The sequence below is a fragment of the Passer domesticus genome, chromosome 7 (genome assembly GCF_036417665.1).
Source record: "Passer domesticus isolate bPasDom1 chromosome 7, bPasDom1.hap1, whole genome shotgun sequence".
Lineage (NCBI taxonomy): Eukaryota > Metazoa > Chordata > Aves > Passeriformes > Passeridae > Passer > Passer domesticus.
Window position 1 is genome coordinate 40,485,044 of NC_087480.1, and position 14,161 is coordinate 40,499,204.

A 14,161-nucleotide genomic window follows, 5' to 3' on the forward strand; every position below is an offset into this window, starting at 1 on the left:
ATCCAGCCCAAGATATTATTTCTTAAACAGCTCTGCAGGCTTGCTTCTCTGTGCCTTTTTTTCGTTTCTCTGCCAAATTTTCATATGACAGGTTGCCTTTCCATAGGTGGGGACACATACCTATTCTGCTCATATACTTAAACCAGCTACATGCTCTGCACATGAATATGCAAAGCTGTTTCATTTTCACATGTCTGTGCTGTGAATATACAACCTATTCTATCCCAGAGATGGTAAGAGGTGGCATACCTGGTGGCATGGTGTACCACACTTTCTTACAGAATGCTGAAGTGTGAGAACAGAATGATTACTTCTAGAAGAGATTAAGGAACACTTTGTGCATGTTATTGTTTAGCCTGGAACAGAGGGACCTTCCTCACAGTGACATTTGTATCTCGTAGCCCAGTTCACACTTAATACTGGCCGTCAGAGAGCTCTAGAGCTGGGAGGGCTGAGAGCCTCAGGGCAGGCATCAGGTGCTGCACAAACCTAGGAAGGCGTTATCCCAGTCATAGTCTGAACAGGTAAGGGCATTTTGGATAGAGAGACAGGAAAAACTGTATATACACCTGGTGAAACTAGCATTATGTCAGAGTATAATATTCAAAAGTTCAACAGGACCAAGCTGTAACACAGAGAAGGTTCTAACAAAAGGTTTTCATTCTCTCAAAAACTTATGAGCCCACTGATTTTGTGGAAAGAGTACAGTAGGCTATAAAAGACATGAAATGAAGATTTCCACCCACTCAATGCACAGTGTAGTTGGCAGACACACTTGAATTGCAGTGTTAACAGCCAGGTCGCCTGTGTACCACCTCACAATATTCAACAAGGGGGAAAGGATACAATAAAATAAAATTTTAAGACGTAAAAGCATACTCATAGCCACTTCTGCACTGCATGTATTTCTTGGGACTTTGAGGCAGCAGGAAAGCACTTTTTCCTTCTCTCTCCCCTGCCAGCCTACCTGCTAACTGCAGCTCTGGGAATGAGCCTTCCTTCCATCCATCCCACTGGCTGGCAGTAATCTCTCTTTTACAGTTCCCAAGGTCCTCGTGTGCAGCCCGTGCCCGGCGAGCTGCAGGGAGCTGCCTGTGGCAGCCAGGCTCTCTTCTGCAGCCTCTCAAATGCACCATTTGGCCTCTGCTCCTCCAGGCTGCCAGACCATAAACCAGCAGTGCTTCCATGCTTGGGGGGCTCACCAGATCAAATCAGAACATTTCATCCCTTTTTTTTCCTTTCTTTTCAGAACAAATTCAAATGTATCTGTTAATAAGAACATTAAAACCAAACCTCTTTGTATATTTATGTATTAGACTGATAAAGCAGGCATTTTCATTTCAGACAATATTTCAGCCCTCAGAAAGCCACTGGTGCACAGTATAGAGAAATTCTATGCCAATCAATTGACTTGGGATCACATTAAAAATTCCCAATGGACTTAATAGGGGGTGGAAAGGGAAATGTGTAAAAGAAGATAGAGTCTCTCTCAAAAATAAATTTGTCATTTAATTCAGGCTGAAACATTGAAAATTACATAAAACAAGTCAGGTTTTTCAGTTCCTGAAACTCAGTTGGACTCAGGTACCCAATTCCCTCAAAGATTTGAGAGGTTGTTGGCTTTTTAAAAATTTGCATAGGTAATTTCATAGCTATACAGTTTTTATACATTGGATAAATGACTTAGGTCTTTGATGTGTAGGAATTTAATTTACTATTTAAGGAAGCTATTGAAAGAAGATTAGATTAATAGAGTAAAAGTGTTTAATATAAAAAATGCTGTTCTCTGATGTAAGATTAATGTGTTTATTGTTTAGTTATGAATATGACTGAACAAAGCATTTCCTTATAATTTAGAGAGAATTTCTCACATTCTTCTCCAAGTATAAACCTGCATTTTTACCTGGAGAAATAGGATTAACTGTTAGCATCATTTGATAAAAGGGAGTATGGAATTAAAAGGGAACACTTTCAGAGCAAAAAATCACCAAATCAATAGCAAACAGTCTTACACATCCCTCATTATCCTTCCATTGGCTGCCTTGAGAAATTATAACTCAGATTTCCTGTATCACCAGAATTAGCTCAAAAACATTTAATGAGGCTTATGAAACCTGTCCTGCACCATTCTTACCTTTTTTGGGGCCCATCTAAGAGAGACTGGATAGCAAATTTTGCTTGGATCTCTTGGCATTCCAAATTGAGGGAAGAAATAAAAAGGTTAAAAAAACCCACCTCAAAAGCAGGTGAATATTTCCAGAAGCACTCAGCTGGGAAAACCACACATTTGTATGTCTTATACCAGATTACTGAGAAGGAAACTGTGCCCTCAGCTCCTGGAACAATGAAAAGGACAAGCAAGCTGTCAGCAGGACTTGCACCAGAGCTGGCTCTGAGATCATACAAGAACTTGCACTGCACCTTGCTAAGCACCATTAACCATCAAGTGCTTTACAGGGATGAAATTACCTGCTTAGCTCTCTGTGTTTGGAAACCATACAGGAAGGTCAGGGTTTGAGTGGGGCTCATCAGCTAGTTAATAAAACCATAAACACGTGTGGAAACATGCCCCAGAGCATCTTCATCTCCCTCCCCACCAGAGCTGCTGAATTAAACATGTTGGAGGCATTTGATGCCTGGTTCCTGAGGCTGACTGTGTTCCCTGCAGGTGTGAGAAGGACATTGATGAGTGCAGCTCTGACCCATGTCTGAACGGGGGCCTCTGCCAGAACCTGCTCAACAAGTTCCACTGCCTGTGCGACGTGAACTTCGCCGGTGACCGCTGTGAGATCGATGTAAGCGACCTCTCCTTTTTTGTCTCTTTGCTCTTGTGGCAGAATCTCTTTCAGCTCCTCTCCTATCTCATTCTGCGAATGGATGATGAGCCAGCAGTCGAGTGGGGTGATCAGGAAGACTATTGAGCAGTCTTTAAACTTTTGTGTTTTACTGCAGCAGAAGATGCCTTGACTAACCAGCTTAGCAAAGCAATACAAATATCAGAGTTTTGAAACTTGTTTTATATTTCTTTGAATGGTTTTTCTATGAATTGCTTCAGACCTGGTTTAGTTAATCGATTTAGTTTTAGAACAAATGCTAGCAGATGTTAAAGAGTTCACCTTCACCAGAGCATTTCACCACATGGACACTGCCAGTGGGTGACAGTGGGACAGCTAACAGGCAGCACAACTGTCACATTTACTGAGGGTGGCATTCAAACCCTACTGCAATGAGTGGCAGACTCACTGCCTTCAATAATTCTAATCTTAAATTAAATCTTCCAGGTGGTCACTATTTTTATATCACACACTATGTTTATTGCTGTTCCTTTGGCAGTTAGGCCTCACGCCTGTGAAATCATGAGGGATATTTTTGGATAATTAGGTAATGGTTTGGATTAGCAATTGACAACATGCTGAGGAGGCTCCCACATCCATTTGAATTAGTGTCAATCCTGCACTGATATCTCTAATCCTGATCCTCTGCTCCAGAAGCCTCTACACCTCCAATGTCCTATATGGAGATAAAATACAACCATCTTAATCTTTACCAACATTTCCCCTTTCAAGAAATGCCCAGTAAGTGTCTCAGACTTGAAATCACAGATTTGTTGTTTGTTTAAAGATTTCTATAACTTTAAGTAAATCTGTTTTACTTATTAGTAGATCAGTGTCATCAGACAAAAAAAAAAGATGGGATTTTTCCTTCTTAAGAAGCAACCAAGGTAATTGGGTTGGTTGTCCATGGATTCTTAAAAGAATGAAAAAAGGACCTGAAAATTATGACTGCCAGGAGATTTAACAAAAATATTATAGCAAAATATCTTTGTAGTTGCCTTTGAGAGTGCAGACACAATGAAATACATTGTTAAATACTAAACAGTGGTAAAAGATTAGGAGGGTTTTTGTTGTTTGTTTTTAAACATTCTTTAAGACAAAAACCACATTTATGAATGGTGAAATAATTTATTTGGACATTCATTACTATATTTGCATAGATTCTCTATCCCTTTTAGTCATTTGAACAGTGTCCTTGAGAGAGGATTCGAAAGAACAAGCGTGTATAGGGTGTGTTTTGTTATCAGCTCTGTGGCAGGTAGCAGAGTTATAGGGAAGACTAACACCATACTGGGAGGTTTTCTGACTCCAGAGGGAACAATTGGTCTTTTGGAGAAGTCCTTGAAATCACTGATAGCAGATTCCCCCACTTCAAACCTGACTCTGTCCTCCTGGTGCATCCAGGAAAAGCAAATCCCCCTTTAAATCTCCAGTGACATCAGGACACCCTGAAATGTGTCAGTGAGATGTTAAGGTTTCTGTTTTGTCACAGCAGGACATGGATCGGACAGTGGATCAAGACTATTTTTTATTTTCCACCTTTCATAAATGCCCCCAGGTCTGTTATTTTTCTGAGTACCACTCAGCACCCAAATGCAGCAGCACTTGTGCTGTTAAAAACCCTACTCCTATTTTAGGGGGGAGGAAAAAACCAAACAAACTTTTGCACATTTGTGGAAAAAAAAGTATGATTCATCCCTGTCACATATTCCTGTTCCTAGCATCTGCCTTAGTATGAAAATTAAGCACAGTGTATTTACCTATGAGAATTGTACACAGGGATAATTTCTTTGCTGGCTTTATCATACCTGAAAAAGATCAGGGAAATGGTTTTTGTTTAAGTCTTATTAAAAATAATTGTAAATAAATTTGTATTTAAAAAAATATATATATTAATTTATAAAAAACATTTTGTCTTTGTAAGCAATCAATAAACACTAGATGGGAAGGCACAGGAGATGAAATTAATGTAGCAGTGTCAGAAAGAAAACTATATATACTATCACATATAGGTTTAATTGTCATACTGGCAATCACATGTAATACTGGGAATTCTAGAACACAGGCAAAGAGAAAAAAACAAAACCAGACTGTATTTTAGATTTTTTTATTCCAGTGAAAATACAGTTTTGGAAAATTATTTTCATGTGGGGAAATTTAAAATAATAGCATCTCATGTTGGAAATTTCATTCCAAACTGTAGCTTTCATTTAATCATAGCTAAAAGCATTTCTTAGTTCAGTATTATCAAAATGAAAAATTAATCAAAAATAACTTGAAATAAAAAACTGTCCTATTTCAGAATAAAATAGGACAGTTTTTATTTCAAGTTATTTGAAATAAAGACAAAGAAATAATAAATTTTAAAAATTCAAACGAAAAAAGTGCTGCTACTAATGAAAGCTGTTCAAACCATTTCTTTTTTCTTAAATAACTATAATTAAGGAAATAATGAAGTTTGGTTTTATTTTCTCACTGGGTTTCCACATAACTAAATTGAACCATTATGAACTTTATAGAATATGCACTACAGGACACAGTACATTAAGTAAAAATTTCATCATGGGCTTAATGTTGAAGAAAGGTAGAAGACAATAAATGTAATGACAGTATGTCTGACATTAGACCTATAACCAAAATGTGAAAACAATAATAATCCATTTGTATGGAGATTCCAATACTCTTTCTATTCAATACTAGACACTTGATATGAGTGTTTATGCTATATTAAACACAGGTTTTATATTGATTTACAGCAATATGCAAATTATTATTCTAAACTCAATTAGCAGGGCATCAGTTCTGTCTTTCTTCTACTGAAATCACTCACCTGTAATTGAATTCTTTCCTTCCTCTAATGCCTTGTCATCATGAAACATCCCCTGGCCTCAGAAATGCTGCTCTCTTCCTCTTTGTACTTCTGTATCCTCGACTGCATTGTGCACGTGTACATAAATTTCCTTCCTTTATACACCAAATAAACCTTCTGCCTTTGTCTCTTTATGTCTGCTCCTCATTTCCTGCTGATGGCTCTGTTCATTTGCTTTCAGTGTGCCATGTTTTCTGAACACTTCACAGGAACACCACACACCAGCCAAGGCTGCTTCATCCCAGAGTTTTCCAGGAGTTCTGGAAGGGCAGGGCCAGGCAGGTGCTTCCCACTGAAGCTCTTCAGCCACTCCAACCACCCCAGCTGCACTCCTGCAGACTTGGTATTTCTAGTTTTAAAAGTGAAAAAATAAATAAACAAATACCAGGTTAAGTGAAATAATTCTCTAAATTTTTTAAGAGGTGCAGGTGTCAGACAAATAAAGGAAAACCGGTATAAAAGGAAAACAGGTATAAAAGCAAACATGAAAAAATAGCTGGATGAATAATGATACTGGGTACTAACCTTTTTGTAACATCCAATTGCTAAGATTTTTTAGAATTCAAGGGGCTGAAAAGGCCATTATTCATGTTTAATATAAGATATAATAGCAAAATTTTCATACATCTCCAGTGTTGCAATTGTACTTCAAATCTTTTTGATAGTTGATTTTTTTTTTAAATTAAAAACACAAACTCCCTGCTGAGTTCATGCTTTTGTGGAAAATCAGTATTTATTAAAAAAAAGAAATATCAAACCACACTCCTACTATTTTGGGCATTGAGAAGAAGTTGGGAAAATATCATCTCAATATACTCAGAATTAGAGGAGGGATATAAGATATGCAAATGAAAGAAAGTCAAAAAGCAAGGTCATGATTTTTGGAGGTGTGGCTTGTGATGCTCCATGTTGGTAACATCTGTAATGGGTCCCTCTGTGGTACTGAGACTCAAACTGGTTTTCAGATGCCAGTGACTGTCATTCATAAAGCTGGGTAATGAGAACTAACAGTGCTTGGGCTTGAGGCACAATTAAGATTTCTGAAAAGAGGGGGGAGGCAGCAGTGATGGAGACACTGGAAGGGAGAGCAGAGGGATTTGCATCAGTTGTGGGATGAATGAAAGCATATTCTTCACTGTGCTTGGAAAATACACGAGGGGTATTTCACCAAGTGTCTCCAGGGAATGGCAGATTGTCTTTACTGACCATTGTTCTTACTTCTGGCTCTTAAAAATCCAGGCTTGGACCGAGCCCTGTCTGCAGCTGTATCTTATGACAATTTTAACTACAAAGAGCCCATGTGTTTGTGAATTTGAAAATATCCTTGATATATGCTTATTTAGATTTTCTTACTCCCAGATTACTGAGGAAACTAGATCCAATAATCATTTACTCATTGCACATGACTACAGTACATTGGTGAAACTAAAAATAGGAAAAAATCTGCTTCAAACTAACAGAGACAAAATAAGATTTCATTCTTTCTTTGCAAATATTTTTTCTGCCCTGACAGCCAGAAGTTCAGCCAAGAGGGCATTTTACTTGCTTATATTAACTTTCAGCACTTGAACTTATATATTTATATCTTGAGTTAGTGATTCTCCCTAAAAATAATGAAACTCTTGTTTACAATAAATTATTCAAAATTTCTACTTCAAAACCCATAAGGCCTGATTGTGAGAACTATAACCCTAAAAAGGCAATGAAACAAAAGCTGCAGCAAATCTTCTTTCTGTGGTACTGAGATTACCATTAGTTGAAATGGACCTCCAGGGAGTAAAGACAAAACCCAGGGTTGGGCTGTTCATTTTCCTTCGTGCTTCAGGAGTGCCCTGAGCCCCATTAGGCTGGGAGCACATCCTGCCAGGACTGTGTCCTGCTGCTGCTGGCAAAGGCACTGCCTGGCAAACAGCTCCAGCTGAGCTTTGGAATTGCTCCTTGAACACTGCCACCAGCAGCACTTTTGGGACAGATCCCTCACAAAACACCCCCCCTCTCCTATTGTACGCGTGAATATACATGAGGCTTGAAAGTGGAGGTGGATTTCGTGTCCCAGAATTGAAGTTGTGCTTGGTTCACAGAGCTGCTGCCGTGTGCTGCACCACTGCTGCTTCCACGTTCTCTTCCAGCTGGTACCATTCCATCCTCCTGGGTACAAGGACAAGCATCATGCACTGGAGGTTATGATTCACACTTAATGTCATTAAAAATACACTGATAAGCATGTTGGATATGTTCAATATTGAATCTAAATTCAATAAAACTCTCTCAGGCTTCCATAGCACAGACAGGGAATTTTGATTGAATCTGCTCTACAGTGATTAGCTAATGTATTCATTAACTGGAAGGGTTAGTAATATGAACGTAGCAAATGATACTTAATTACAATAATTAATGCCTGGTGATTCATGAATAATGCATTCCATAGCTATTTACATATTCATACTTATGAGGCTATTAATGGATAATTATCATTTGACTAAAAGACATGGACATCAGGAATGTAACAACCACACTGCTTTCCCTAGTCTCACTGTGGCTTTACCTGCATGCCTTGCTCTGGTACACCTCTGCCTTGTACACAGAAATATCAACAGTATCTTGGTTTTAAGGCCTATAGAGTGATCTAATGGCAATTACAGCCCTTGCAGGTTAAGTTTCCACTCTGCACCAGTTCTCAGCCGGTACTCCTTGTCTTGAGATTGCAAAACTTGGAAAGTACTTTGTTCTCTTTGCCATCAGTACAGATTTATTCTTGTTCTGAATTTATGCTCTTTCCTACTGCAGATGGTTAGGACCCTTTCATACTTTAGACTTTTGTAATTTGTGAGATTAGGGTGGAAATATTGGAAAAATAGGAAAATCGGAAAATTAGGGTAGCTATATTGGAAAGACCTTCAAACTGAAAAATTCTGCCCCAGGTATCTGGTATTTCTGCTCCTATACACATATTTCAGCCTCCACATAAGCAGATGCTTTTCTAGAACTCCCAAGAGAAGACCTGGAGAGCAATAGAGGAACAAAAATAAACCACAAAATTAAAAAAAATTAAATTCTTATTAAAATATATTTTAAGGCAATAAGATGATTTTTATTCTTACCTTAAGATTGAATGCCCAATGTTGACAACACTAAGACAGCGATTTTCAGCTGCCAGCCTCAGGAGTGTGGTAAAATGAACAAGTAAAGCTGGGTAAGTGAACTGAACCTGAAAAGTGCTGCCAGCCTGAGTTTCAGACAGGCCACTCACCTGTGAGGAGCTGTGGGTGCCCAGGTGACAGAGAAGCTCCCTGCAGCTGTCACAGCCTGCAGGGAGGGAGCAGAGGCTCTCCCCTCGTGGGCTCAGCTCCAGGCTCTGCTGGACGGTCACAGAGCAGCCCAGGGCAGCAAGGTCAGGCTGGGCTCCTGGGGGCCTTAAGGGGGAGCATGTTTGTACCTGCTGTGACTTCTGTCTTCTCCAGAGCTGTTGCAGCCTCTTGGAAAAGACTGGCATGGACAGTGTAACATTTTCAAAATGACACCATTCTCTGAAGGGCCCTGTCCTCTGTCCACTGAGGGTGAGGTGCCTCCAATGATGCAGCCTCAGGAAATCAGAGGGGTTTAAAACCACTCGCCAGCATTTTTAACATTACACTGAACCCAGAAGTGCTTGAGGACCAGTGCTTGAGGATCCCTGCTCAAAACTGATGCCCTCAGCTTGCAGCACCCACAGAGCCATGGCATTCCTGCTGGCACTCCTGCCCAAGCAGGGAGCAAGCCCTGGGTCAGCAGAGTTCCCAGTGAGCAGAAGCCAGCTCTCACCTGTCAGCATTCCTGAGGCTCCCAAGACCTGTGGGAGGGAAATAAACCCCCGGGGCTATGTAACCCACATCCTGCAAGGCTGCTGCTGGAAGCATAAAGGGCATTTCCTGGTGCTTCTGATTCACTCTCTGTAGTACCTTACTAGGTTTGAGAAAACCCTCATCAGGGCAACTGCTTGTACAGCACAGGTAAACTTTTACAGTCTGATGGTAGTCTATTGAAATAAGATTATTTCAATGACTGAAATAAATTTTTATTAGCCCAGCAGAATCAGCGTAACTGAGCTGGGAGGAAGCTGGAATTTATTTGTTTTCACATCATTTGTGTGGTTGCAGATCACCCACCATGGCAGAATCGTTACCATTGATGGTAGGAGCCAGAGAGGGCTCAGCTTTATTCCAGTGCCAGGTCAAATGTGGGGTAAGAAGAAACATCTTTACATTTATAAAATGAGCAGCTCTGCTCTGGAAGTCATTGGAAATGTCACAATGCCATTTTTGCAGTTGTTTTTCAGAGCAGAACAATGCCTTAATACCCTTTGCTATTTGTTTTAGTCTGCATTCAGAACACAGGATTTAACTAAAACTTCTAAAAGGATATTGGATGAAACACATTTAATGTGTGTCACAACACAAGGTACAAAGCCATTAGGATGCAAAGACAATAAGGTTATCTAATGTGTCCTAGCTGGGAAAGACAAGAAAGCTCTTCACAAGGCCAGGATTACTGCACGCATCAGTGAAAAGCAGTTGAATATTTAATGTGCATGGTAAATATAAGCAGAAAAGGGAGCCCAGATGACATATGACAGCATAACACTCTGCAGTACAGGAATCAGCTCCAGCACAGTGTTCACACAACACTTGAGTATTCAGACTAACACATTTTGTCTGTACACCATCCTTTCTGTTGCAATGGCATTGTCTTCCCTATTCTCACCTTCTGATGTTTTCCCTGTGGACCCACATCCACATCACATGGGTATTTACTTCAGTCATTGCTCACTTTATAACACATTCATGCAGTCTGTGCCTGCATTGTTCAGATACTAAATTTTATGTCTTTTTTTTTCCTTATATGCTTCATGAGACCTAATGTTCTCTTCTATTTTTCAGTTCTTGATATGAAACTCCATTCATAATAGCATCTGAAAAAAAATTACACACTTTACTAGGCTTATGGAATATTACTCCACTGAAAAGGAATAAAAATAATTCCTGTTCCTGAGAATCTGAAAAAAAAAAAAATTAGTTTCGAATTATCAAGAACATTTATCTATTTTGAAACAGAGAACTGTTTAAATGAGACGCAGAGCTTGTTACACAAATGTCTGAATAATCTACCAATCTAAATGTGCAGCAAACACAACAGTCCTTAAATTTATTCAAATCATATTTGGGAGAACAAATTATTCGTTTTTCAAAAAAAAATAAAAGCACTGAAGTAAAAAATGTGATATTGCTGTAATTCAAAGGACAAGGAAATCAGCAGCTTTACAAATATTTGTAATTGTTTAGAGTGAACAGATTTTGCACCAGTGGAGACAGCTTTGATTGTTGGTGGTCCCTGTGAAATGGTAGGGTAGGGATTCTGGGGATTCTCAAACACATTAATACTTTGGGGTCTAATTTATCCATGACAGAAATAAAGGAAATACTTCTCTTTCTGTCTGGGGAAGCACTGGTAACATCACAAGCTGTCCTCTTCTTACCTCCAAAGGGACAGGACCCTCTGTTCCCTGCTCTCCAAGCAGTAACCATTTGTGGGTGAATTAAAGGTGCAGTTGCTTCCCAGATCAGGCTGTAACAAGACCTTTTCTCCCCTGTTGACTTTGTGTCAGTAATGCAGGAACAGGATGCATGGAGTGAGCACAGCCTGGCTGACACCTGGGAGCTGATACTCTTGGAACACCACCAACAAAAAAAAACAACCAAAAACCCCAACAACATAAAAAGCCCCAACAACATAAAACAAAAGTACGCACACACAAAAAACTGAGCACCCAAAAACAACCCCAACCCAAGCCAAAATAAACTCCAAAGAAAAGCCCAAACCTGCTCCCAATTAAAATCAATGACAAACTAGAGACTAAGCTCTGGGAGGGCCTGGCAACACCAGCTCTTCTGCAAGGCTAATTTCACTTTGTATTCACCAATGCTAATGCACATGTCTGGTTTTATCTAGGTTCACTCTAAGCCCTCAGTGACATGGCAGCACAGGCACAGATTTTATACAGGGATTTCATTTTTGCCTTTTTTTATCCCAAATGCCTCCATTTTTTGAAGTAACCAAAATGTTGCACATGACAATCGGGCAGGACACTGCTGTGTCTCATGGAAAATTGCACTTGGTCCTTTCTTATTTTATTGTTTCCTTTAGTCAAACACAAACCTCAGTCAGGCTGAAAGAAAATGCTTGGTTTCTGTACATATGAAAATGTAACCCATCCTTCAAGGTAGACCTAATGCCAGTAGTAAAGGTAGACTCTTCTGTCACTTTCTACAGGTTTGGAAGTCATTATCCCACCCAAATTTTCCAGTAGGTGATACTGTCAGTGGAACCCCAGTGGTAGCTGTGGATCTATCTGGGGAATGAGGAGTCCCAGAACCCCTCAGTGCTGCCAGTGTCTCCATTTCTGGAAACCATCAAAAAAAGGTGGTTCTGAAGGAGATTCTGGAGGCACAAAGTGACACTGAGGGAAATGAAATCACACAAATAAGGAAAATCATAAGCAAAATGGATTTGTAAAAGTCAAACTGATGGGGACAGCACTGAACACCTGAGCTGCATCTGAACACAGGAAAAATTATTCATTATTTCAACTGAAGGCTTGGGGCACCTGTGTAAGGTGCCCAGCTGTTATTATTTTGTTCTTCACTAGGAACTGGACAGAGAGAGAGAGAGAGAGAGAGAGAGACCACAGCCTACCCAGGATGCTTTCCACACTTTAAATCTACTAAAGCATTATTGGTAGAACCTGCTGCTAGGCAATAATCTCCAAACCAGTGAAGTTCTCTAGATGGAGTAGGCAGGAAAGCTAAATTTCTGTTCAGTATCAGCTACCCACTCTGCCTTCGTGGGGCACTCAGGCTGCTCAGACTGCAACTGGCCTGGACCCAGAGACCTGAAACAACTTCACTTCCAAAAAATTTGGAGTCAAAGATTCTTTGCTTCTGATCATTTCTTTCCATCCTCTCAAAAAACTACTGATGAAGGAGGAAGCAGAAGTGTTCTTCCAGGAGAAAACACTAATGTGTGACACTTCTGCCAAAATATATATTATTGCCTGATTTTCTGATTACCTTGCTAATGCATATGAGTTTGGGAATATTTTAAGGAAGGATGCAAGTATCAATCAGAAGAGTAACTCAGAGCCATACAAAAAAAGCATTTTGGAAATCACTGATCATATTTTTAGTTGAATTAAATGGCCCACCTGTGGTATGAAAAATACAGATAGCCAGCAAGCAAAGTGTCAGGTCTGTGAGACTGTGAGAGAGTGGAACTTTGACAGAGGATGAACATCTCTGAACACTGCAACATGACCACAGCCAGGTACTTTAACAAAATGGATCATCACTGGCTTGAGGCAGTTACCACTAGTGAGGCTGGTGGAGCCAGATCCTTCCAATATCAGAAAATATAAACCCAGAGCAGGCTTGCATCTGTAATAGTCCCACGGGGCAGGGAGATGACCCTCAGGAGCAGAGGAGTGAGGGCTGCACTCCAGGGTATTTGGCTGAGAGGAGTCCTGCCTGGCCATCCTGGGAGAGAGCATCTGTCCTGGTGCTCAGCCAGTAAATAACAACAGGTCAGTTATGTGGAAGTGTGAGTTTAGTCCAAGTGCAAACTGTGTACCTGTAGTAGGCACATGTGAGGGATTTATTACCTGTGTAAATGTAATATTGCAGTTTAAACAACAGAGAATGGCATACTTCACTCCAAAAAGCTATGTCATACAGCAAAAATGTCTGACGGCTCCATGAACAAGCACCTGTCAGGCCCAAGTTCTCTTGCTCAGGGCTCCCTGCATTGCTCCCCCAGCAAGGCAGAGCCTGGAGGGCACACCCTGAGCCAGACCTCACCAGTGCCCCTGGCAGGGCAGTGTTGCCCTGGTGGGACTGACAGGCAGAGCTTGGGCAGAGGGAAGAGATTCAGTTCATTTATTGTTCCCACCATGGGTTGCCTAACTGGTCATGGGCTAATTGTGCTTCTATTTCATGCCTCAGTTGCCCTCTCTGAACAAAGGCTGCTTTAAAGGCAGGCATTCTCCAAACTGAAAACTACTGAATAAGAAATGAAGCACCAAGGATGGTGCTGAGGAGGAGGAGCCACTCAGGCAGCCTTTGACAGCAGGCACTCACAGCTGAGACAGGTGGAACCAAAGAGGGCTTCTACCAGAAATGCCTTACACCTGCAGACAGGGGTGACCTGACCCCATGCACTGTAGAAAATGCTACTTTCAGCCTGTACTGAGGAGATCTGAGTTAATCATCTGAGTTAAACAGGGTGAGGTGGCCTCAGAGTCGGTACCCCTTGCCTTGGGGGACAAGAGGTAAATTCAGTGAGCTGAGTCAGCAGATTTCTTTCCTATTTCCGAGAGGTATGATCTTCAAGAAAATCTGAAAGTTAGGAATTCTTCTTAAAAGAAAGACAT

The 14,161-nt window shown here is 40.5% G+C and overlaps 1 protein-coding gene and 1 long non-coding RNA gene across 2 annotated transcripts in view; one reads left to right on the forward strand and one right to left on the reverse strand.

The window, feature by feature from the left end:
- Positions 1-14,161, forward strand: part of CRB1 (crumbs cell polarity complex component 1) — a 95,900-nt gene that overhangs the window by 70,450 nt on the left and 11,289 nt on the right. Inside the window, exon 11 of the mRNA XM_064427918.1 lies at positions 2,669-2,795. Coding sequence (XP_064283988.1) covers positions 2,669-2,795 — 127 coding nt within the window. The remainder of the gene's footprint in view (positions 1-2,668; positions 2,796-14,161) is intronic.
- LOC135304944 (uncharacterized) lies at positions 985-8,488 on the reverse strand. Its single transcript, XR_010366184.1, has 3 exons — positions 5,665-8,488; positions 2,236-2,336; positions 985-1,266 (listed from the first exon to the last, which is right to left on the reverse strand). It is a non-coding gene; the product is annotated as an uncharacterized LOC135304944 (long non-coding RNA).